At 55.1% G+C, this 21,354-nt stretch overlaps 1 protein-coding gene and 1 long non-coding RNA gene across 3 annotated transcripts; one reads left to right on the top strand and one right to left on the bottom strand.

Annotated features, from left to right (window-relative positions):
* Positions 1 to 1,009: 1,009 nt before the first annotated feature.
* Positions 1,010 to 4,982, bottom strand: LOC309618267. The gene is made up of 2 exons (XR_014238391.1): positions 4,232 to 4,982; positions 1,010 to 2,815 (listed from the first exon to the last, which is right to left on the bottom strand). It is a non-coding gene; the product is annotated as an uncharacterized lncRNA (long non-coding RNA).
* A 77-nt stretch (positions 4,983 to 5,059) lies between these two features.
* On the top strand, positions 5,060 to 21,245 carry PDK2 (pyruvate dehydrogenase kinase 2). Of its 2 annotated transcripts, none has more exons than XM_082371744.1 (11): positions 5,060 to 5,279; positions 7,135 to 7,276; positions 14,410 to 14,481; positions 14,829 to 15,013; positions 15,491 to 15,580; positions 15,784 to 15,861; positions 18,257 to 18,333; positions 18,425 to 18,523; positions 18,696 to 18,803; positions 19,471 to 19,584; positions 20,157 to 21,245. In XM_082371744.1, the coding sequence occupies exons 1-11, from the start codon at positions 5,162 to 5,164 to the stop codon at positions 20,295 to 20,297; spliced, it is 1,224 nt and encodes a 407-aa protein (XP_082227870.1). In that variant the 5' UTR covers positions 5,060 to 5,161; the 3' UTR covers positions 20,298 to 21,245. The 2 variants fall into 2 exon arrangements, with proteins under 2 accessions (XP_082227870.1, XP_082227869.1); XM_082371743.1 differs by lacking the exon at positions 5,060 to 5,279 and adding an exon at positions 6,571 to 6,738.
* The last annotated feature ends 109 nt before the right edge of the window (positions 21,246 to 21,354 follow it).

The following is a 21,354-nucleotide window of genomic DNA, read 5'->3' as shown; positions in this document are numbered from 1 at the left end:
CCTAGTGTCCCCTTCTTCTATTTATCATAAGTTATGCCCTGACAGTCCACAGGGGCTACTGCCTTTGGCTGGCACCAGCAGGCTCGGGCACACACACCTCTTCAAGTGTATGCACGTGCCGTCCGGCCATGGCCTTCTCCCCGAAGGAGGGCTGGGGCCGTGGAACTTGCATTGCTGAGCACCACAGCCCTGTGCCCTGGACACATATGAGCACATATGGGTCCCACTGCTTGTGGAGTGTGCTTGTGCACCCCAGATGGTGCATGGACATGCGTGTCCCAGCCTCTGCCTGTGCCATAACCAAGCCAAAGGGCCTCCACCAGAGCCAGGAGGAAGAGGCCCCCAATGTGGTGACACCTTCTCTGTTCACACTGGACCCATCGTGAGCCATAGTCACTGGATTGACTCTGTCCTCAAGATGAAAACTACTGACAGGCCCCCGGTGCAGCTCCCAGTACCCATGCCAGAGAGTCGGAGCCTGCCTAAGGTTGTCCAAGGGGGTGTTCACAGGACCTGGCATGCTCAGACCCAAGAGCGGAAGGAACTAGAAGGAAGGTCCCCAGGATGGCTTTCTTTCATGAATCGTTGTGAAACCTCTGTCCTCAGCCATGGCCATTCCATGCACTGGCAGGAAATTCAGCCCTAAGAAGCAAAGATGGACACAGTGCTAGACAGGCAGGACACACTGTGCTGGGACTGCCCTGGGAGCACGATGGAATCCTCAACAGAAGAGGGGACTGGTCCTGGGCCAAGGAGATGTTGGAAGGATACAGAGCAGATACCACTTTTCACCCACATTACCATCCTGGCCTGGAGGGACCCCCACAAGATCACAGAGGGAGCGACACTTGAATGTAGAACAGGGAGGGAGCCCCATGATGCCACATCAGCCAGACCCCACTCTGCCCCCACTGACCATGGGTTGGAGACCTAGAAGTGGAGCTCTTGGCTGCCCTTGGCTTTCAGAGCCAGGTTAGCTCTGCCTTCTCCCCTGTGGCCCATTCTAGAAGTTGAGGCTGGTTCCAGAAAACCTCTCCTGACCCCTGCCTATTGGCAGGCCCCCCCCCAACCCCTCCCCACTTCCATGGTACTGTAGCAGGGGAGCTCCCTCCCCCTCCTCGTGCCTTCTTTGTATATAGGCTTCTCACGGCAGCCAGTAAAGAGCTCCCAGTTCGTACACGCTGCATCTGCCTCCATCCACCCCCATGCCTCACCAATGCCATTTGGTCTGACGGATCATGCTACCTAGCTGACCCCCAGGTGGACAAAGCCAGGTGCAGGGCTCTTAGAGGTTGGGAGGGTGAAACTCTATGGTGGAGATACCTGCTCCTGTTCTCAGGGGTGTCCCAGTCTAAGGGATGGTCATGGTCACATAACTGAGATCCAGAACATGAGATGAGAGAAAAGACCTGAGTAGACTGGATGGAATCCAAATGGCTTCTTGGTGGACAGTGCGCCGGGCCTGGGGAAGAGGTGGTGGTGTGCAGGGTCTGGAAGAGGCAGGAAGCTACTCTGCTGTAGAAGCAGGTAGTCCCGGGTAGTGGTGGAGCGAGGCTGGGTGCACGGGTGGAGAGCCGAGAGCCCTCATCTGGTGGCTAAATTCAGACAAGAACCTGCTTTACTGCCTCAGGTTCCCCACAGCCAGCCCTAGGCACCATGATGAGTCAATCAGAAGGTGGACCAGTGACCCAAGCCCGGAAAAACTGAAAGGTCATAGTATCCATGTCCTAGCCTCTGGGCAGGAGTACCTGGAGCCCTAGTCTGCGGCAGTTCCTCCAGACGTGCTTCTGTCCTGAGTCCACAGCCACAGCACTGGGTCAAGCTCTCCGCTGCCTCCTCTGCGCTAAGGTTGTCCTAAATTGTGGCACAGGTCCTTCTGTTAATTGTCCCTAAGGCGGTGACCTTTGGCAAGAAAGAAGGCCGGAAATTACTACCCAGAGAAGCCTAGAGACTAATCTTCAGTTCAGCTACTCAGAGCCCTCAGACCCAGCCGCTGTCTCGGTCTCCTCCTGACGTGTCTGCCTTCCTGTGCCAGCTGTCTGCCCTCCCCACTCTCTACCTGAGCCCACCCCCTCACTTTCTGTGCTGGGATTTGTCACTGATTGACAGTGAAATGTCCAATTCCTCCAGGAAAACCCCAGCCCCTACCCAGAGCTCTCAGAACCAGTAACCGGAGACCTCAGTTTGTTTTCCAGAATCTGGGTTATTCACTAGGCCAGGAATAATACACGTGTGGGCTGCCAAAGCCCAGCTCAGGTTGAGCAGAGTTCCGTGCAGCTCGGTCCAGTCCTTTGCAACCACTTCCTGCTGAAGAAAGAAGGGGGATCTCCACATCCCTCTGGCCAGCTTCACAGGCCCAGCCCCCCACCTCCTGTGAGCACCTGTTTGGATAAGAACACACCGTCTGTCTCACACACACAGTTGTGAGAATAAGCAGTCATTTTTCAGGACTGGTGCAGCTACCCTTTCATGAAAGAAACATACTGGCAGAGATACAGCAATGTCCACTTTATAGAAAAGGACCCTTTATAATGCCAAGCTTCTTGAGCTCCTTGGAGCTGCAGCACCTCCGAACAGTTTCAGAAGAGGGTCTTGGCTTTTATATCAGTAAAAGAACTCATAAGGGCATTCTCTTCTCTGGTCACAGGGCTGGATTGCATTTCCTGGGCCCTCCTGGTTGGATGAGGCCATGTGAGGCCATTCCAGCCAACGAGTTGTCTGCCAGAGGGAACGGAATCAATTCTGGGCTGAGACAGTTAATTGCTGGGTGAGACTCTCCCAGTTCTGCTTCTCCTAACTCTGCTGCTGTGGAAGCCTGTGTTGAGATAAAGCTTTGTCAGTCTGAGTCCTTGAGAGCCCCCCACCAACCCACGTTGTACATTTAGTGGGAAATTTGGGAATTTGGGGGGTTTTGTTACCTCCCATCACCTAACCTAGCTTGACACCACACCACACCACTCCCATTACTACCCTTCAGCAATCTCTGCAGGAGGAATTTAATCCAAGCTCAGAGCCCCATTATGGAAGTCCAGCTCTAAGGGGACAATCATGGGAAATCTCTTTCTGTCGCTTACATGTAGCCTCAGAGGTCATGGCCTTTTCCTTGCTACATTAATTTTGATAATAATAGTAATAGCTGTTATTTATTAATTATTTACTGTGTGCCAGGCACAGGGCTTGGCTTTTTACATATAGTATTTCATACACTCTTCTGGGCAACTTGAAGACTGAACTCACCAACATCGTCAATGACCTAATTGCTAGCCTGAGGGATGTTCAGTGGTCCTCCCTGATACCTCTGTGGCCTGTCTTCCCGGTGACCTCAACTTCTTTTTTCTCCTTCTTTTCCGTTCAATGTGCTGGGTGCTGTGCCTGGTGCTGGAGACAGAGTGCTGAATAAGACCAATACAGCCCTGCCCTCGTGGAGCTTAAAGTCTAGTTGGGGAGACAGATGAGTCAGCAGATGATTACCACTTGGTGTGATAAGAGCTAAAATAGTGCTAGATCAGGAGGCCTAAGGAACTTTTGGAGGGAGCCCATAACCCAGCCTGGGGGGTCAGGGGCCTGAAGAATGGGTAGGTGAAAGTGAGAAGAAAGCATGATCCATGGGTAAGAGACAGCATTTGCAACAGTGGGGAGATTGGAGGCTGGTTCAAGGCAGTAGATAAGTATGGCTGGGAGTTGAGCAGGGGAATGTGGAGAGATGAGGCTGGAGAGTTAAGCCAAATCAGATCATGTGAGAGCTAGAAAGGCTCCAGTAAGAAGTGGAGAGCCATCAAAAGGCTGTGAGCAAGAGAAGTAACACCTTCAGATTTGCAGTTGAAAATGATCCCTGAACCTCTTTCCTCATCTATAAAATGGGGATAATAGTAGCACAGTAGAGCTGTCTGGAGAATTAAATGAGATGATGCATGCAAACAGTGCCTGGCACATAGGTTATTATTCATTCAGCTAAGAGAGTCCCTTCCATTGTGAAGCCTTGCACATAGCTCTGCATTGGCTGTAATTGCATTCTGTTATAACTATTTAATTATTTACTTATGCAGCTCTCTCTCAAACTGAGAAATGAAATAATCAAGGGAAAAGATCATGTCCCAATCCTGTCTATGTTTCCCGTTCCCAGCGTATAAGCCTAGCACCTATTAGGCACATGGTGAGTGCCAGCCAAGGACTGAAGGGTGAAAAACACCTCAAAGGGGCAAGTGGGAGGGGTGGGGGGAACAGGACTTACCGCGTTCGACCACAAGAGGGCGCGCTATGTTCCCATGGGAGAGCCGGGCTGCTGGGCAAGGGTGTGCTCTCGGCCTCCAGCACAAATCACCTTCAAGGACCTTTCTCTAAGGAAGCCCAGTGCGGAAAAGGTTGCTTTCTCAGGTCAAATGAGTAGGGAGTAATAAAATAAAAGTGTTCTGAAAAGTTCATTGTTAGTTAGGGGGTTGGGTGTTTTTTAACTGGAAAAGCAAAATGCCGCCTTTTCCTGAGCTCTTGGATATTTGTGGAAGTGGGTGGGTTGCACGTCTATATGAGGGATTAGCGTGGGCTTGCATCCCGAACCCGGAGTTAGCAAACATTCACAGTCTGAGTCACTCATCAGGACTGGAAACCCACCAGACCCCTGAGGGAGAGCAGGTGTGTGGAATTCGGGACAGGTGAATCAGACCCCTTTGGGAGGAAAGGAATGCGTTCAAAGCTACCCGGACAATCTCAGGGAAGGCAAGTGAAGGAGATTCAGGGAGGGAGCGGGGAAAGGAAGGAGTGTAAGAGGAAAGGGAATGACGGGCCTCTGGGGAGCAGAGGCAGGGGTTAACCCGGGCTAGGCCGGGAGGAGGAAAGCGCGTGGTGACGCCCGGGAGGCGGGCCCTCGGCGCGGCCTCTTGAAAACACCAGGCCTCTCAGGGTAAACAACGGGTTAAGGGGGCGGGCCCAGGGGCAGCCACGTGCCGGGGCGAGAGACTACTGGCTCTCCGGGAGTTGTTTGTGAGCCGCCATTGGCAACGTCGGGGCGCCGCGACGAGCCGATTGGCCGGGATTCGGAGCCCCGCCAGGACAGGGGTGGGGAGTAGGCGGCAGCTGCGACGCTGGGCCCGCCTGGGCCGAACGGAGCGCCAGCGCTGCCCGCGCGGGGACCGGAGCCCGAGCCGGAGGCGCGGCCGCTGCCGCCATGCGCTGGGTCCGCGCGCTGCTGAAGAATGCGTCCCTGGCAGGGGCGCCCAAGTACATCGAGCACTTCAGCAAGTTCTCCCCGTCCCCGCTCTCCATGAAGCAGTTTCTGGACTTCGGTACGAGTGGGCAGGAGGCGGCTGGCAGCGAGGGCCCGCGGGGGGTGGGGGTGGAGTGAAGGAGTCCTGGCCATTAAGGATTAACACGGAGGGTAAGGGAGGCCGAGTGACATGGAAGGTTTGCTTGCAGGGGTCCAGACAGGAAAGGGTTAACGGGGAGGAAGGGGCCGGCCGCCGGGCTTGAAAGGGTTAAGGGCACCGTGACTGAAGAGACTGAGCTGTTAGCGGGAAGGGGGGGGCACTGAGAAGGAAGGGTCCAAGATGTCTTCCCGGGCTTTGTGAGGGGTCTTGGAGAGGAAGGGGCAGTGAGGCGGTGATGTTGGAGCAGGAGGGTGTAAGCAGGCACTAAAGGGTTACTGGGGGTTGTCCTGGCGACTCTAAAAGTGAAAGTCAGAGAGGAAATGAGGAGGATGCTGGTGGGAGTGACAAGGCAGCCCTGGGAGGTGTAGCCATCTGGAAGGAGACCTGCGCAGGGGTGGACGTGGAGGGGTCGGTTGGGGGAGGGGGCTCTTTCAGATGAGTCAACAGGAGAGAGGCCCTGGCCGGTACACCTCCGCCCTCTGAAGGAGCTGGCCCCCAGCTGTCCTAGAGGGCAAGGACACTTGCAGATCAAATCTGCTGTGGCCTGGCCATCTTACCCCAGCCGGGCAGGGGTCCGGGGCACCATGAGATGGAGTTAGGTAGCTTGTACCCATCCTTGGCTGCCCCCTGGGTTCCTGGGCCAGGGTCGCCTACCATCAGTGTTCTGGGGGTGGCAAGGCTGTGCCAACGTGGGGACTGAAAGAGGCATTGTGTGGACCCTGTCTGTTCACACGGAATTTCTATGGTGCCAGCTGGGGATTAAGAGGGGTTGCCCAGGTCTCTCAAGAGTCAAGGAGACAGAGCCTGGCTTAGGTTACAGCTTTGTCACTGATGGGACAGGGCGGGGAGGTGGCAGCCAGGACACAGAGCACCTGTTCCCCAAGACTTGTCCACCTGCCCCCCTCCCTGTTTGAGCTCCCCCCATGTAGGAAAGCCTCCTGAGCCCACTCCCAGCCCCCAGCATCTGTCCGGTCCAGACTGGACCACAGTTGACAGAACTGTCACAGCAGGGAGGAGCCCACAGTAGAGTTTGGTCCCCCACTTGGAGTTCAGTGAGGGAAATAGACCTTCAGAAGGATGGTGACATGCACTGGATGACAGTTGAAAGCAGAACCTGGACTTAGAACCCAGGTCTCCTGACTCTAGACCATGGCCTCATTCAGTCCTCTACTCCCTCTTCATTTTCAAGCCAGACCAAGGATCAGAGTATTTGGGCCCCGGTTCTCAGGCCCTGTCTACCTCACAGGTGGGCGGGCATTAACGTAGGGGCAGCTCTACAATGGGCATAAAGACCAGCTGGGCCAGAGATGACGCCGGGACCCTGCAGCTGCGGTGGTCCGAGTATAGCTCCCCTCAGCCAGGGGGAGCTCATCCCAAGGTAGGGATGGATTTCCCAGGCCCTTCTGCTCACCTGGATCAACCCCCCCAAAGTGAGTGTCTACTAGGAAGGAAAGAAGGAGAAGAAGTGAGATAACTTGGGCTGGAGGCAGCTCCCAGTGGGCCCAGGGTGGCCCTTTTCCCTGTGGTTGAAGGCAAGCAGGGTTCAGCTGGGGGTGGGGAGAGGATGCAACCTCCCTAAGGGTTAGGCTGGGTGGTGTGGCGGTCAGTGCAGGGGTCAGGAAAGGCTCCTTGTCCCATGCCTCCATCTCTTCTCTTCTGAACCCTCAGGAAATGAAGGATTTAGTGACCTGACCCCGCCCCCCCCCCCCCCCAAGATGTCCTCTGGCTCCAGTGCTTTGTAACTCTGTGAGCTCACCCTTCCCTCTCCCACCAGGGTCCAGCAATGCCTGTGAGAAAACCTCATTCACCTTCCTCAGGCAGGAGTTGCCTGTGCGCCTGGCCAACATCATGAAAGAGATCAACCTGCTTCCCGACCGGGTGCTGAGCACACCCTCGGTGCAGCTGGTACAGAGCTGGTGAGACCCCTGAATAGGTCCCCGCACCTCCCACCCCATTGTCAGATGCCCCCTGCTCCCAGGAACCTTGAGGGAGGTGGGGAAAGAGGAGAGGCACAGGGACTCCGAGAGGTAGGGGAGTTCCTAGGGTCAAGTGGGAATCCTAGGCCAGAGCAGGGACTCAGATCAAGCTCATAGCCTCCATGTCTATAGGACAGCCCTCTACTCACCACCCTCCATTCTCTGGAAACACAGGATCCGCCTAGGAAATCATCATTTTCACAGCCAAAAACCCAAATCAGGCTAATGTCAGCATTTGCCACCAGCCCTGGTCCTGAAAATCTAGCACCTGTTGGATAGTATTTACCTGAAGCAACTTTGTGGGAAGCAGAAACAGGAAGAAGCTAATCTTCAAATTATATAATCCAAACAAGTCAGCGTGTTTTGGATGTTGGAAAACACTCGAATAGACACAAAGATGGCACAGTACCAACTCCAAAGAGCTTTGGACGGGCAAAGACCAAAAGTTTATTGCACAGAGCAGCAGTAGCAGAGAGAAATCCTCAGTAAAGTTTACTCAAAAATTCTGTCCAGGGATAAGTAACTGAATGACATTAGCCAGAGGCCAGTCACATGAAGAAGGAACAAGAATTTGCTCTGTAACTGGGTATGTAAATGCGTAATCATGGTTGATCTTCAGTGGCATGTGTGCAGAAATCTTTTGCCCTTGCTTCTGGCTGTGGCAGGTGTGGTATGGCTGTGGTTTCCTTTTGGATTCGCGACAACCACACCTACTTCGAGCCCAGTGCCCTGTTAGGTTAAAGAAACAGTAGCAGCAGCTGCCCTCAGGGAGCCTGTGATCTCACGGGGAGAGTAGAAGAGGGCAAACTAAGAGCTACATAGTGGCAGGAGCAGTAAGCTGCTGAAAAGTTAGTTTTATTTAAATTAAAAGCAAAGTATTATTTTAAAATAACATTGATTGGGTTTTTTCCCCTCGTTGCAGAAGTATGACATGTTCACTTTGACATTTGGAGAACACAGAAAAGTAGATAAAAGGGAATGCCAACTACCCTCCACCCCTTAACCAAACACTGTTAAGGTTTCGTAAGTGCCCTTTATTGATGCCCTTCCAGCTTTTTTCTATGCATGAATATGCATATGCATGACTTACCCTAATTAAATGAGGATAAGGTAAGGAAGGACCAGGCACACGATCTATGCACAGTGAATTTCAGTTGAATCAGAAAGTTGTGCGGAAGTTGAAATGGACGCAGAGAGGAGGTGACGTGTCACTGGGCCTTACAGGGTGCCTAACTGAACCCTGACCTAGAAGGGAGGGAAGGGCATTCCAGGCCAAAGGAACTGCTTGTGCAAAGGTGCAGAGGCCAGAGAGGGCCCGGCTAGGGCATCTGAGCGCTCACTTTGTGGATATAGTGCTGTTAGTGCAAGCGGTGAAGGTGGATGGGGGGACAGAGGGCAGAGCCTGATTTGCATGTAGCCCAACAAGGTCACCCCTCGCTGGGCCCTGTCCCTTAGAGGTCCAAGACCTCTGAGCCAACCGGCATTTCCTGCCATCAGGCAGTGTGGAGGGCATGGGGAGGGACAGAAGGTGCCATCTGTTCTCCCCAGCCCTCCTCCAGATCTTTCCAGCTGAGTGACCTGACCGCCTCTCCAGCTGGTCCCTGACTCCAGGACAAGGCTTCTCAGGCCCCTCCCTGGACACCGTGTTCCTAGAAGAGTCAGGGGATGTGGGGAGGGAGGGCAGGGAGCTGCTGAACTGCCCGTGATGCCCCCGAAGCCCACAGAGTCCCTTCCTGAAACTCAGTTACACGTGTGGGGGGCTTGGCCTGACGTTATTCTTCCCTCAAAGCTGGGAAGTAATGTCCGGCAACAGCAGGAGGGAGTGAAGTTAGACAAAAGGGAATACTTCCCAGTGGATGACTCGCTTAGAGGGGAGCAGGCCAAGGTATTGCTAGAGTGTGCTGACGCACTGAAGAGACCGCCTGCTGAGATTGTTTCGAGAATGGGCATCAGCTGCAGCAAGAGAGACTGTGGTCTGAGGGAAGGAAGGACTCTCTGAGGCGGCTGCCTGTGAGAGAGGGCAGAGCTCCCTATCCAGGGGAACCCCCTTGCCAGCTTGGATGATGGAGGCGCTGGAGGTGGGTAGAGTTTGCAGGAGAGGACGGGGACGACCTATCAGAGAGCCTGGCAAGAGGCTCACTAGCCTCAGAGTCTGATGAGTGAGGAGCAAAACCTCCCCTTTGGAAATGGACAAGCCCTGTGCACCTGCTATCAGTAGGAGCAGAGGTAATAGTTAATCTGTGGCAACAGCTAATGGAGTTTCTATTCAGCTGGGGAAAGGTTCCAGACAGGAATCACTGTGGGCAAGTGGAGAATTCCTGGCTCTAAACAAACCTGATGTATTATTTCAACCGGACAGACTTGGTGTTGTGGGAACTTGTTTTGGAAGTGACTGGAAGGTAGAGGAAAGCCCTGGGTGTGGCGCCGGCATGTCTGACTCTGAGGCTTGGCTTTGCTGCTTGCTAGACACTTAATGTTTGGCCAACCACACGGCCCCTCTGAGCCTCGGCTTCCTCATCTGTAAAATGGGGATCCGTTCTGTTTCTAAGGGTCAGGTGCCACTGCTGGATGTGAAAGTACACGGAACTCTCTAAGCGTGCGTGATGTCTGCGAGCTTCTGGCAACAGCACCTCCAGGACAAAGATGATGTGCTGTGGCAGAGGTTCTCTTCACAGTGTAGTAATAATAATGATGACGATGACAGAAGCAGACCTGCCTGGAGGGCCTGCTGGCCATCAGGAGCTGTTCTAAGCGTGTCCACGTATTAATTCATTTAACTTCACAACAACCTGATGAAGTAGGCCTTGTTATTATCCCCATTTTGTAGATGAGGAAACTGAGGTTCAGAGAGATTAAGAAACTTGTCTGAGCTCATTCAGGTAATAAGTGGTATTCCACTGGGATTCCAGCCCAGGCTGTGTGATCTGGAGGCTGCGTTCTTGAAGGGAAAGGAAAGAACCGCACTCTGGGACAGTGACCAGGAGTCAGAGATTTCTAAGCTCACAGAGCAAGTTAGTGGGAAAGTAGATTTTCTTTACAGAGATTGTTTGATGGCTAGTATTGTGGGGGCACAGAGCGGTAACCTTGCCTCCTCTCAGGAGAGAAAGACAGCCTGAGGAAGGGCGTGGAGTCGGTGGGGATGTACTTCGAGAAAATGGAGGGTTGAGTGATAGTTGCAGACTAGAATCAAATGACAGCGAGTCACTCCTGTCACCAGTAGAGCCTTTGCAGGGGTGTAAGGAAGAGGGTGGCAGGGGGTATCACCAGCACCTTCTTATGAACTTCCCTTGCATCAGCAAGGTATGTAGACCGCAAACCCAGTCCTTGTCCTTGAAAAGAATGACCACCTCACAGGTTCCGGGCACCCAGGGCCAAACCCTGCCATTGAATCCCTCAGCCACCACTTATGTAATCAGAGTGGAGACCGGGCACCAGCATCATCTCCTCTAATCCGCACCTGCTGCTACGAAGCCCACTTCACACGCGGGAACCTGAGTGGCACCGCCAGCAATGGGACCCAGGTCGGCCTGGCTCAGGGCCGTACCCACCACCCCTCCACAAGCAGCTTCCAGATAGATGGAGGACACATCTGCCCCCTCTCCCCTCCTCACAGGGCCTTTGCCTTGTTCACACCCCTGGTCCCCAGTGGCTGTGGACACTAGTACGTGGTGCACACACACCCGCAGGCGCCCAGACTCACACTTGCTTACTACTCCTCTGCGCCCACGCAAGGCTGCACACGCCTCCTCCCCAGCTGCCGGGCACTCATTCCGACACCCACGCTCGCTCACACACACACACACACACGCACACACACACACACACACACAGACACACACGCACACACACACACACGCTGTCTCGCTCCCTCCTCTCCCTGTATTCCACTCCTCCCACCTCCTAAGTCCAGGGCTCTGGAATGGCTAGAAAGCCCCAGAAGGCAGGGTTTGGGGCTTCCACAGTACCTCGGTGGAGGGGAGGGGAAGGAAGCTCCAGATCTCACCCAGGAAGTCCTGGGCGGCCTTGCTTACTGTTGAGGTCGGCAGGCCAGGCCTTCCCTAGGGCGTCACATTGGCCCCACTGCCTGCTCTGCCAGGCCCAGGGCAGGTTGCGCATCTGTCATTGCACCACTGGTCCAGACCGCCTGTGTCTAAGCCCAGCTCTTTCTCTGGCCCTCGGGGGTGGGCAGCCCAGGAGCCAGCATCACTCCCTCCCCAGCGTCTTTCCCTTTTTAGGACCAAGATCTGGCCCAAGGGTGAGGTCTAGTCTGCCAGGCCCTTGGGGGGCTTCAGGCCAGGGTCAAGGTTCCCCTGGGACAATCTTTGTCATCCTCTCCTCTTCCTTCCAAGAGCACACTCAGGACAACTCCCCTGAAGGAATGGCCCTGCGAGAGAGGCAGGTAGGGATTCTAAACCCTGCTTCACAGTCAGGAGACTGAGGCCTGAGGCTGCAGCTCTCCCCAGAGCCCTGCGGGCGGGAGCTGCTCATTGCCAGTCCAGCCTGGTGCCCTTTGTTCTGCTTCACTGGCCACGTGACAGCGCCCTCTATGGTTCATTAAGCAGCCACAGAGGGGTGGGGCCAGCAGCGAGAGCTCTCATCCTACCCTTGCCCCCGCTCCTGGCCAAGCTGGTCGGGCCCCTAGCTCTCTCTGCTTGCCTCCAGGGTCTTGGGAAGGGGTTCCAGGGCCCCCACCCCTCAGCTGGTCTCCTCCCTCTCCTCTCTCTGCCTGTCCCCACCATTGCATACTTGCAGGTCCTCCTCCCAAATCCCCCCTCCCTCTAAGAATCACATGAGCATGAAGCTTTCTCCTGGGTATGGTCAAGGAATGAGGGATTTGGAGTAACACAGGCCTGTGAGAGAGGATCCCAGCTCTGCATGTTAACTTCCTCATCTGTAAAATGGGTCTAGCGGTAGCACCCTCACCCCCCCGTCACAGGGTCATTGTGGAGGTTAAAGTAGGGGAACACAGAGCAGAGCCCTGGCACAAGGCCGGCGCCAGTAAATGCTGGGCCGCCTTCACCATCAGCATCACTGTTAGGACCGGTGTAGACAGTGAGCACTTGGCCATGTGGTGTAGACTTGGAATCAGACAGACCTGGGTTGGAATCCCAGTGCGAATGCTTACTGTGTGGCCTGGCGCATATTACCTGCCCTCTCTGAGCTGGTTTCCTTGTCTGAAAAAGGGGGGAAATGCCACATGCTCACGAAGGCTGCTGGGAGATGAGAGACCCTGTGTAGACTCTGAGCTCTAACGGTCACTGGGTAAGTGTCGTCTGTTCTTATTCTCCAGGGAGCCCGAGGTGAGGCTGAAGGAGGGCCGCTCTGACTGTCTGCCGGGGCTGCGGGGACAGTGAGGGGGCACTGAGGGGGAGCTGATCTCCTCTGCCCTCTCGGCTCCTCCTACCAGTGACTCTGCCACCTCTTGCCAGGCGTTGTGCTGGGCCCAGGGTGGGGAGGGCAGGCAGGAGCAGCGGGGCAAGGACGGCCCCAGTCCTGCCATCAGTGGCTGTCCAGAGCGTGACAGATTCAAACATGGCGTGATTCAGAGTCTTCGCCCAGTACAACCAGGAGGTGTGTGTCATGCGCCACCTGGGGACTCAGAGGGTGCACTCAGCCGTGGACAGTGTCTGAACCACTGTTCGAAACAAGAGCAAACATTTAGAGAGTGCTCACTGTTTGCTAGGCGCTCTGTTAATTATCACGTTTAATTCTCACCAAAAAGCCGTGATAGCAGTAGGTACAAAACCCTCCCTTTCCTGATGAGGAAACTCAGGCCCAGAGAGGTTCCATGACTTACCCAGAGCCACGCAGCTCCAAGTGGAAAAACCCAGCCTGGAACTCGGCAGAGCCAGCTTCACAGCTAGCTCTTTTACCCTCTTCTCTACTGGGTTAAGCAAGAGAGGGAAGAGTAGCGGTTAGTGGGTGAAGGGGGCAGGGCGTTCCAGGCAGAGGGAACCGCAGGCCCCACGGGCTGGGCATTTTGAGCAGCCAGCACTGTATAGTGGCAGGAGCGCTGGAGGCCGGTCTTCACTATGCTACCTCCCAGCTGTGGAACTGCTTCAGGCCTCAGTTGAGGAGACTGTGAAACGGGGCTAATTACTGCCGTTCTTACCTGTCAAGGTCAAAGCACTGTGTACCTGGGAATGCTTCTGACTGTGGTGGGGGCCTCTTCTGGAGAGACTGTTAGGCCCCGGGGGCCCTCCCCCCCCCCCCCCCCAGAGCTCTCGGTGGCCCCTCCTTCCTGCCGGCTGGAAGTGTTTCTGCCGGAGAGAGGCTCAGCTCTCTGCCTTCCCCAGGACAATGGGCTGTTGCGGGCTGAGGTGTTAGCAGGGAAGCAGTGGCGTCCTGCCTCGCAGTAGGGGCGGGGGCACAGTGGCTCCAGGTTGGCACCATCTGGGCAGCCCGGGTCCCTTCAGGCTCTCCGTGGGCTCCAGCCCTACCCAGTGTCAGAGCTGGGCATGCCCACCCCACCCCGAGTCCTTCCCACCCACCATTTAAAATCCAGTTCCCTAGGAGATTGCACAGCTCCTGGTGCCTGGAGTCGGGAGTATGAGGCTGTCGTCTTCCTCCCTGAACCCCTGCTCTGTGAGAGCTCTGGGCTGGCCACTCTGCCACCTGTGCCCGTGGGATGCAGCAACAACCCTGCGGGACAAACACTAAGATCTGCTTCCACGACGGGCCCTGGGGAGCTAAGTGCCTTGCCCCAGCCTGCTCTCACTGCTGGTCTCGGGCAAGGCCTCCTCCCCGGTCTGGGCCTCAGTCTTCTAATCCTGGAGACCTGTGGGTAGGGTGGTTACCAACTCCCTTTGAGGACTGCTATTCTAGGATATCAAGCAAAGGCGCTCTAGGTACCAACAAATTAGAGACTTTCTTGCATAACTCGCGGCATCGTTGGGGAGACTCACGTACGGAGGGAGCAGAGTGAGAGCATTTTTGACGCAGCTTGTGAACCCACGCGGCCCAGCTCTGGGCGGTGCCCACTGGAGGCACAGGACGGAAGTAGGGTCAGCAGAGTCGGGTGTGCCGGGGCCCGGCCTGGGGCTGAGGCGTCCCCCGCCCCCTCCCGCACACAGGTATGTCCAGAGTCTCCTGGACATCATGGAGTTCCTGGACAAGGACCCTGAGGACCATCGGACCCTGAGCCAGTGAGTGAGGCCTTGGCTGGGGGCGGGAGGGCAGGTGTGGGCCACAGCCCCGGGGGCAGAAATGCCAGCAGGATGAAGGAAATGCCCCCGCCCTCAGGGGTCTCCAGTCTGAGGGGGCAGACAGCCCCCGATCCTTGGTGTGCCCTGAGTCTGACAGGGGGACCCAGGCCCTGCCCCTGTGGAGCTCCCAGGCTGTCAGGCAGGCAGTGGGAGATTTGGGGTGGGCTTCCAGAGGAGTGGGCTGGGGAGAGTCGAGTGGGCGAAGGCACCGTGGAGAGAAGCGGGGAGAGTCTGAGGGTGTCCCAGGGCTGGGGCGAGGTGAGGGCCAACATCTACCCCCATCGCAGGTTCAGCGACGCCCTGGTCACCATCCGGAACCGCCACAATGACGTGGTGCCCACCATGGCGCAGGGCGTGCTGGAGTACAAGGACGCCTACGGCGACGACCCCGTCTCCAACCAGAACATCCAGTACTTCCTGGACCGCTTCTACCTCAGCCGCATCTCCATCCGCATGCTCATCAACCAGCACAGTGAGCGGGCGCAGGGCCATTCACTGTTCAGATGTTTACAGAATGCAACACTGTGTCGCCTCTTTACGTGGTATTCATAAAAGTCTCGTTATGTTAGGACACAGGTTGTTGTCCAGTGTTTCTTACTCCAGGAGTATTAACTATGATTGTTGAGAAATCGTAGCCAGTCATTAATTACACAAGAAGGTAAAAGTTATTTTTAAATGTATAGCAAAAGAGAAGAATAAATATAATGTAGAATGTATGGGGATGAAACTTCTGAGAAGAATGCTTCAGGCCTACAAAGGTCCAAGACTGGCCTGAGCCAGGGTTGGAGGGGCCAGGGGTCAGGGGAGAGAGGGTAGGAGGGTGGGGAGGGGGTGCAGCGTTAGGGTCAGAAGTGTTAGAAGTAGGGGTGGAGCGCTGGAGAACGGGGGGGAAGAGGGAGCGCTGGGGTTGTGTGGCCCCGCTAACCGCGCCCTCCCTTCCCACCCGCAGCCCTGATCTTTGACGGCAGCACCAACCCAGCCCACCCCAAACACATCGGCAGCATCGACCCCAACTGCAGCGTCTCTGAGGTGGTGAAAGGTGAGCTGTCCCCACCATGCCTGGCCCACAGAGGAGCCCCAGTGACCCCCCAATCTTACCTGGCCAGACGGTGACCCATTCCCCAGTGGGTGAGGGCCACGTCCCCATGAGTTCAGTGTTGGTGAAGCCCAGTGTTGGTGCCAAGAGGACTGCCTGCTGGGGGGAGGTCACCCCATTCCCTGATGACCCCTCTCTTCTCTCAGATGCCTACGACATGGCCAAGCTCCTGTGTGACAAGTATTACATGGCCTCACCTGACCTGGAGATCCAGGAGATCAATGGTGAGGGAGTGAGGCTGTGTGTCTGCCTGTCTGTCTGTCTAAGGGCTGGGCACATGGGAGAGGAAAGTGAGGTGGGACTCAGGAAATGAACTGTTACCTGGATGAGGGAGAAGCAGAGCTATTATTGTATTATTATTATTATTATTATTAATTTATCTGGTAAATATTTATTAAGCAGTAAACACAACAGGCAAGGTCCCCGTTCCCACGGAGCTTACATTCTCCGTACTGGGGAGGTTGGGGAATGGGACCTTTAACCAATGAACAAATAACAAACAAGATAATTTCAGGTCATGATAAGTGACAGGAAGGAAACACAATGGGGTAACATGACAGAGATGGATAGGAGCAGTGTATTAGATGGGATATCAGTTTGGCTGTCTTCCCAAAATCCAAAAACTGGTTTAATTTGAGAGAGAGATTTCCCTCTCCCCAGCCCCTAGGGTAGAATGGTTAAAGCTGGCCACCCACCCTCATGTCTTAGCTCCAGCCTGGAGAAGGGGAAAGAGGATGTGGAAGGCAGGGCCCAAGAGCTGAACATAGCACTTTCCTAAGTCTCCCAGCTGCAAGGGAGGCTGGGAATTTAGTCTCTAGCTGGGTAGCCATGTGCTAGTCAAAACTTTGGGGGAGAGAGGCGTCTATTACTAAAAGAAGAAAGGGAATGACGGATACAAGAGGATGGCTACAAGGGTCCTACTTTGGATGGGGTAGTCGAGGACCAGAAGGACCAGTGTGGTGGGGTTAGGAGATTAAAGGGGTGATGGGTGGGAGAGAGGCTAGGCATGCAGGGCCAGTGGACCACAGACAGGAGCTGGGATTTTGAGAGCAGCAGAAAGCCACTGGAGGTTTGAAGCACGGTGATGAAAGGATCTGAGTAATATTCTAAAGATATTTAGAGGGGACTTCCCTGGCGGCGCAATGGTTAAGACTCCGTGCTCCCAATGCAGGGGGCCCAGGTTCGATCCCTGGTCAGGGAACTAGATCCCACATGCATGCCGCAACTAAGAGTTCACATGCCACAACTAAGGAGCCGGTGAGCCGCAACTAAGGAGCCCACCTGCCACAACTAAGACCCAGTGCAATCAAATAAATATTAAAGAAAAAAAAAAAAGATATTTAGAGGTTGGAGGAGGCAGGAGAGGACACAGGAAGACCAGTTAGGAGGTCATTGCGGGTTCAGGCAAGGGGAAGGGAAGGCAGCAGAGAGGAAAAGAAGGGGGTGAACTGGATAAATACCTTGAAGGTGGAGGAGTGAGGAGGATCAGGGCCTCTACCCTCCCCTCCACCCACCTGATCCTCAGCCACCCTGGCCTGTGGGCCAGAAACCTGAGGTGTTCATGCCTCTGTGCCTGGAAGTCGCACTGCCCACCACATCCTAGTCTTTCCTTAAGACCCGGTTCAAGTCCACCTCCTCTGAAAAGCCTTCCCGGACCTCCCAGGAAGAGTTAGGCACCGCCTGCCCCAAGCGTACCTCTAAATTGCACTGTTTGAATTACTTGGCAGAAACCAAAGGGCAGAGACAGGCCGCTTTACTTCAGGATCCCTGGGGTCAAGCCCAGGGCCTAGCACACAGCTCTGGGTACAGCACCTAATGTGAAAGTCAGTTGTGCGTTTCTCTGTCTAGACTTGAATTTCTGAGAGGGTAGGATTGAATTTTATTCAACTTTATGTCTCCACTGCCCAGCACAGGGCCTGAGTTTCCTTCATTCATTGATCCACTGCACATTTATTGAGCTTCTGCTACATACAAAGCTCTGTGCCAGGCACCAGGAAGAGACACTCAGTCTCTAAAACCAAGAAAACTCTCCAGGATAGAGTGATTCTTGGGAAGTAGCATGCTCGTGTCAAAATAACCTGGGCAGCCCCCTCCCCTCTCCCCTGGGTGAAAAAGCTCTACAGGGGATTCTGGTATCAAGGTGAATGCTAGTAGGCTACATTTAGGATAGACAGATATTATTTGGGTGGATGAATGATGGATAGATGGGTAGATAAACAGGGGATGAATGGAAGGATGGATCTGTACTTTGAATGAATGGATAGATGGGAAAGATAGATGTTTGAACAGATGCATAGATTGAGGGACAATTCGATGGTTGGATGGACATTGAATGGGTAGATAGAGGAACGAATAGATATTGAATGGATATGATTGATGAATGGATGGATGGCTGGACGGACAGACAGATACTGTATAATGGATGGATATTATACGGAGAGATAGATGGATGAATGGACACTGAATGGATGGATAGATGGATGAACGAATGAGCAGATGGATGGACGATGGATGGACAATCGATGGTGGTTGAGTGCTGGGTGCTGGATGCTGGTGAATGAATGCTGAATGGTGACCTCTTGACAATTTCCTGATCTTTGGTTTGGACTTCCCTGGCAGCATCCAACTCCAAACAGCCAATTCACATGGTCTATGTCCCCTCCCACCTCTACCACATGCTTTTTGAACTCTTCAAGGTGAGGAGGCTGGGGGATGGTCCTTTGTTGGGGGGTGGGAGTGGTGAGGTCTAGGTTGCTCTCACTGTGTCTTACCCCTTTTCCACCACAGAATGCCATGCGAGCGACTGTGGAAAGCCATGAATCCAGCCTCACTCTCCCACCTCTCAAGGTCATGGTGGCCTTGGGCGAGGAAGATCTTTCCATCAAAGTAAGTGACCCTTGACTTTGGGGGCCAGAGAGCAGTGGTGTGGAGACTTCCCTCCTGCCGGGAGATGGGTTAAGGGAAGCCCCTGGGGGTGAGGAAGATCTGAGAAGATCAGGGGTGGGGTGTGGAGAAAACTGAGGTCTGGAGACACCCTGACATGTCCCATGTCCCCCAGATGAGTGACCAAGGTGGGGGTGTTCCCTTGAGGAAGATTGAGCGACTCTTCAGCTACATGTACTCCACGGCCCCCACGCCTCAGCTTGGCACCGGGGGAACCCCACTGGTGAGATGGCTTCACTCTGGTTCCCCGCACTGGCCTCCTGAAGAATGCCTGTTGGTCTTCTGGTCTCCTTATCAAATTGTCACTCTTGCCCATCTCTCGCTTCCCTACCTCCCATGATCCCTCCGTCCTTGTGTGGCCGTGTGTGAGTCTGCGTCTGGGCCTCCCTGCTCCTCCTGTCTCTCCCCAGCCTGTACCTACCTACCTATCTGTGGGTGTCTGTCTGTCACTGTTCCTCAACTCTCCCTTCCCCTCTCTCTCTCCACAAGTAACTACCTCTCTCTTGGAGTTGTTCAGCTCACCAACACCTCCCTGTCCATCACCAGCAGAGTAGGCGGAGCTGGGTGTGCGAAATTGAGACAAAGAGGTGCCCCGTGACCTGCCCAGACCCCTGGCTACCAGTCTCGAGCCCCCCTCCCTGCCCTGCTTACTGCTCCCCACCCGCCCCATGCTCCGCAGCCTTCCTCCCTCTGCCAGACCGATTTCCTTTATCCCACAGTCCCCATCTTGCCTCAGAGCTGTCCCTTTCTCATGTCCCCTCCCCACCCCAGTTCTGGGAGTCCCCCTGCACGACCCCAGCCTGGCCCTTCTCACTCAGCACATCAGTCCCTGCAGTTCCAGGAAGCCCAGGGCCAGTGTCTCATCACGCTCCCTTCTCACCCCCTTGCAGGCTGGCTTCGGGTATGGGCTCCCCATTTCCCGCCTCTATGCCAAGTACTTCCAGGGGGACCTGCAGCTCTTCTCCATGGAGGGCTTTGGGACTGACGCTGTCATCTATCTCAAGGTGAGGGCCCCTGCCTGCAGAGTCTGGCTGGGGGAGTTTGCTGATAGGTCGGGCCTGTTATTAGGTTTCTTTTCCATCCCTCCAGTCTTTTCCTGATTCCAGACTGAGAATCAGAGCAAAGCTATAGTTCCCAGCCACCAGGCACTTCTAAGTTGGCAGGCAATTTCAGGGAGTCTGTGGTTTGCATGAGTAAGACCCTGTTCTGGGAACCGTTGACTTGCTAGACTCAGAAGGAAAGGGGGGAACCACAGAGAACTCCTGATTCAGCTCAGGGGGAGACTGAGGCCCAGAGCTGGTGACCTTGTTCAGGGTCACAGAGCCTAGCCTCCTTCCTATCCCTCCCTGACCTTTAAGTGAGCAGCCTTATTGAATGGGCAGGAGCAAGCCACAGAAGGGACAGACCCTTTCATGGGTCTTTCTGGGTTAGTCATCTCAGCCAGTGTCTGGCACTTGGCTGGGCTAACACGTGGGCCACAATCAGTGGCCACCAGAGCGTACCGGGGCAGGGCTGGTCTGCCGAGGAGTGGGCAAGGCGCAGGGAAGCAGGAGAGGCTGACCCTGATGCCCTTCAGGCCCTGTCCACGGACTCGGTGGAACGCCTGCCCGTCTACAACAAGTCAGCCTGGCGCCACTACCAGACCATCCAGGAGGCCGGTGATTGGTGTGTGCCCAGCACGGAGCCTAAGAACACGTCCACGTACCGTGTCAGCTAGAGGCCACCCCACTCATCTGCACCCAAGAGGATGGACTGCTGTCTCTGGAGCTGGCCACCATGGTGACCCTCCCTGTCCCCACCCCAGGTTGCGGGAGGCTCTCCCTGATGACCAGCTTCTTGTCTCTGTGGAAATCACCGCGGTGACCGGTCTGTGATGGCCCCTAAGTGCCAATCTCTGTCCCTATGGAGACTCCTAGGTGATCTCCCTGGGTCCAGTCTCTGTGGGCAGTGCCTGAGGATTGGGGGGTGTCTCCACCCTGATAGGGTGTCCCAGAGATACGTTTCCATGGCATTCTTCCTCTCTGAGCCCAGAGCTGCCACTTCTCTGCTGGGGGTCCTAGGTCCCCCTCACTGCCTTCCACAGCCCTGGCCTTCCAAGTGGACACCCCTGCTTGCCTTATTCCCTTGGCCCGTGCCGGTACCCTGGCCCTGGTCTGGTGTCAGTGTTAGGAAGGGGCCAGGTACCCGCCACATCTGGCGTAGTGGGAGGGGACCCTTGGTTGGGGACCTGGTCCTACAGTCTCTTCCTCCACTCTGAGTTTAAGGTCAAAGTTAAGAGGGAGGGGTTTCTCACCTGGGGCTCACCCCTAAAGCCGAGGAACCTGGGAGGACCCAGAGGTTGGCCATCCAACGAAGCTGCTTGAAGCCTGCAGGTGGCCCCAGCAATGTTTCTGCCACTTCCCGAGCCCTTCCCCTGCATGTCCTCACGTGCCTACACCTGCCTGCCACACACGGTCCCCCACTGAGCTCCAGACTCCAATTCCCACTGTGCCCACGTGTGCTTGGGGTGGCTTTCTCCCTAGAATGTTCTGTGTACATAGCTAGTTTTATAGCCCTGAATGCCCCCACCCTTTCCCTTAGCACACAGGGGGTTAAAGTTGTGTGCTCCTCCCAGTGGCTGTGATGGTGACAGTGGCATCCACAGTAAAGAGGAGATCGAATGAGACTGCAGCCCCACTGCTTTCCTGGGGGAGGGAGATCCTCACGTATAAACGCATACAGACTGCAGTCCCTGTGACCAACACATGACGCTCTCGGGACACCTGATCCCAGCT

Source organism: Balaenoptera borealis (assembly GCF_965194805.1).
Source record: "Balaenoptera borealis genome assembly, chromosome: 20".
Lineage (NCBI taxonomy): Eukaryota > Metazoa > Chordata > Mammalia > Artiodactyla > Balaenopteridae > Balaenoptera > Balaenoptera borealis.
This window is presented reverse-complemented; position numbering and strand designations above follow the sequence as displayed.

Coding starts and splice junctions, on each gene's coding strand:
- PDK2 (XM_082371744.1), top strand. CDS start 5,162: ATGCGCTGGGTCCGCGCGCTGCTGAAGAATGCGTCCCTGGCAGGGGCG. Junction 15,014..15,490: donor CATGCTCATCAACCAGCACA/GTGAGCGGGCGC, acceptor TCCCACCCGCAG/CCCTGATCTTTGACGGCAGC. Junction 15,862..18,256: donor GGAGATCCAGGAGATCAATG/GTGAGGGAGTGA, acceptor CTTCCCTGGCAG/CATCCAACTCCAAACAGCCA.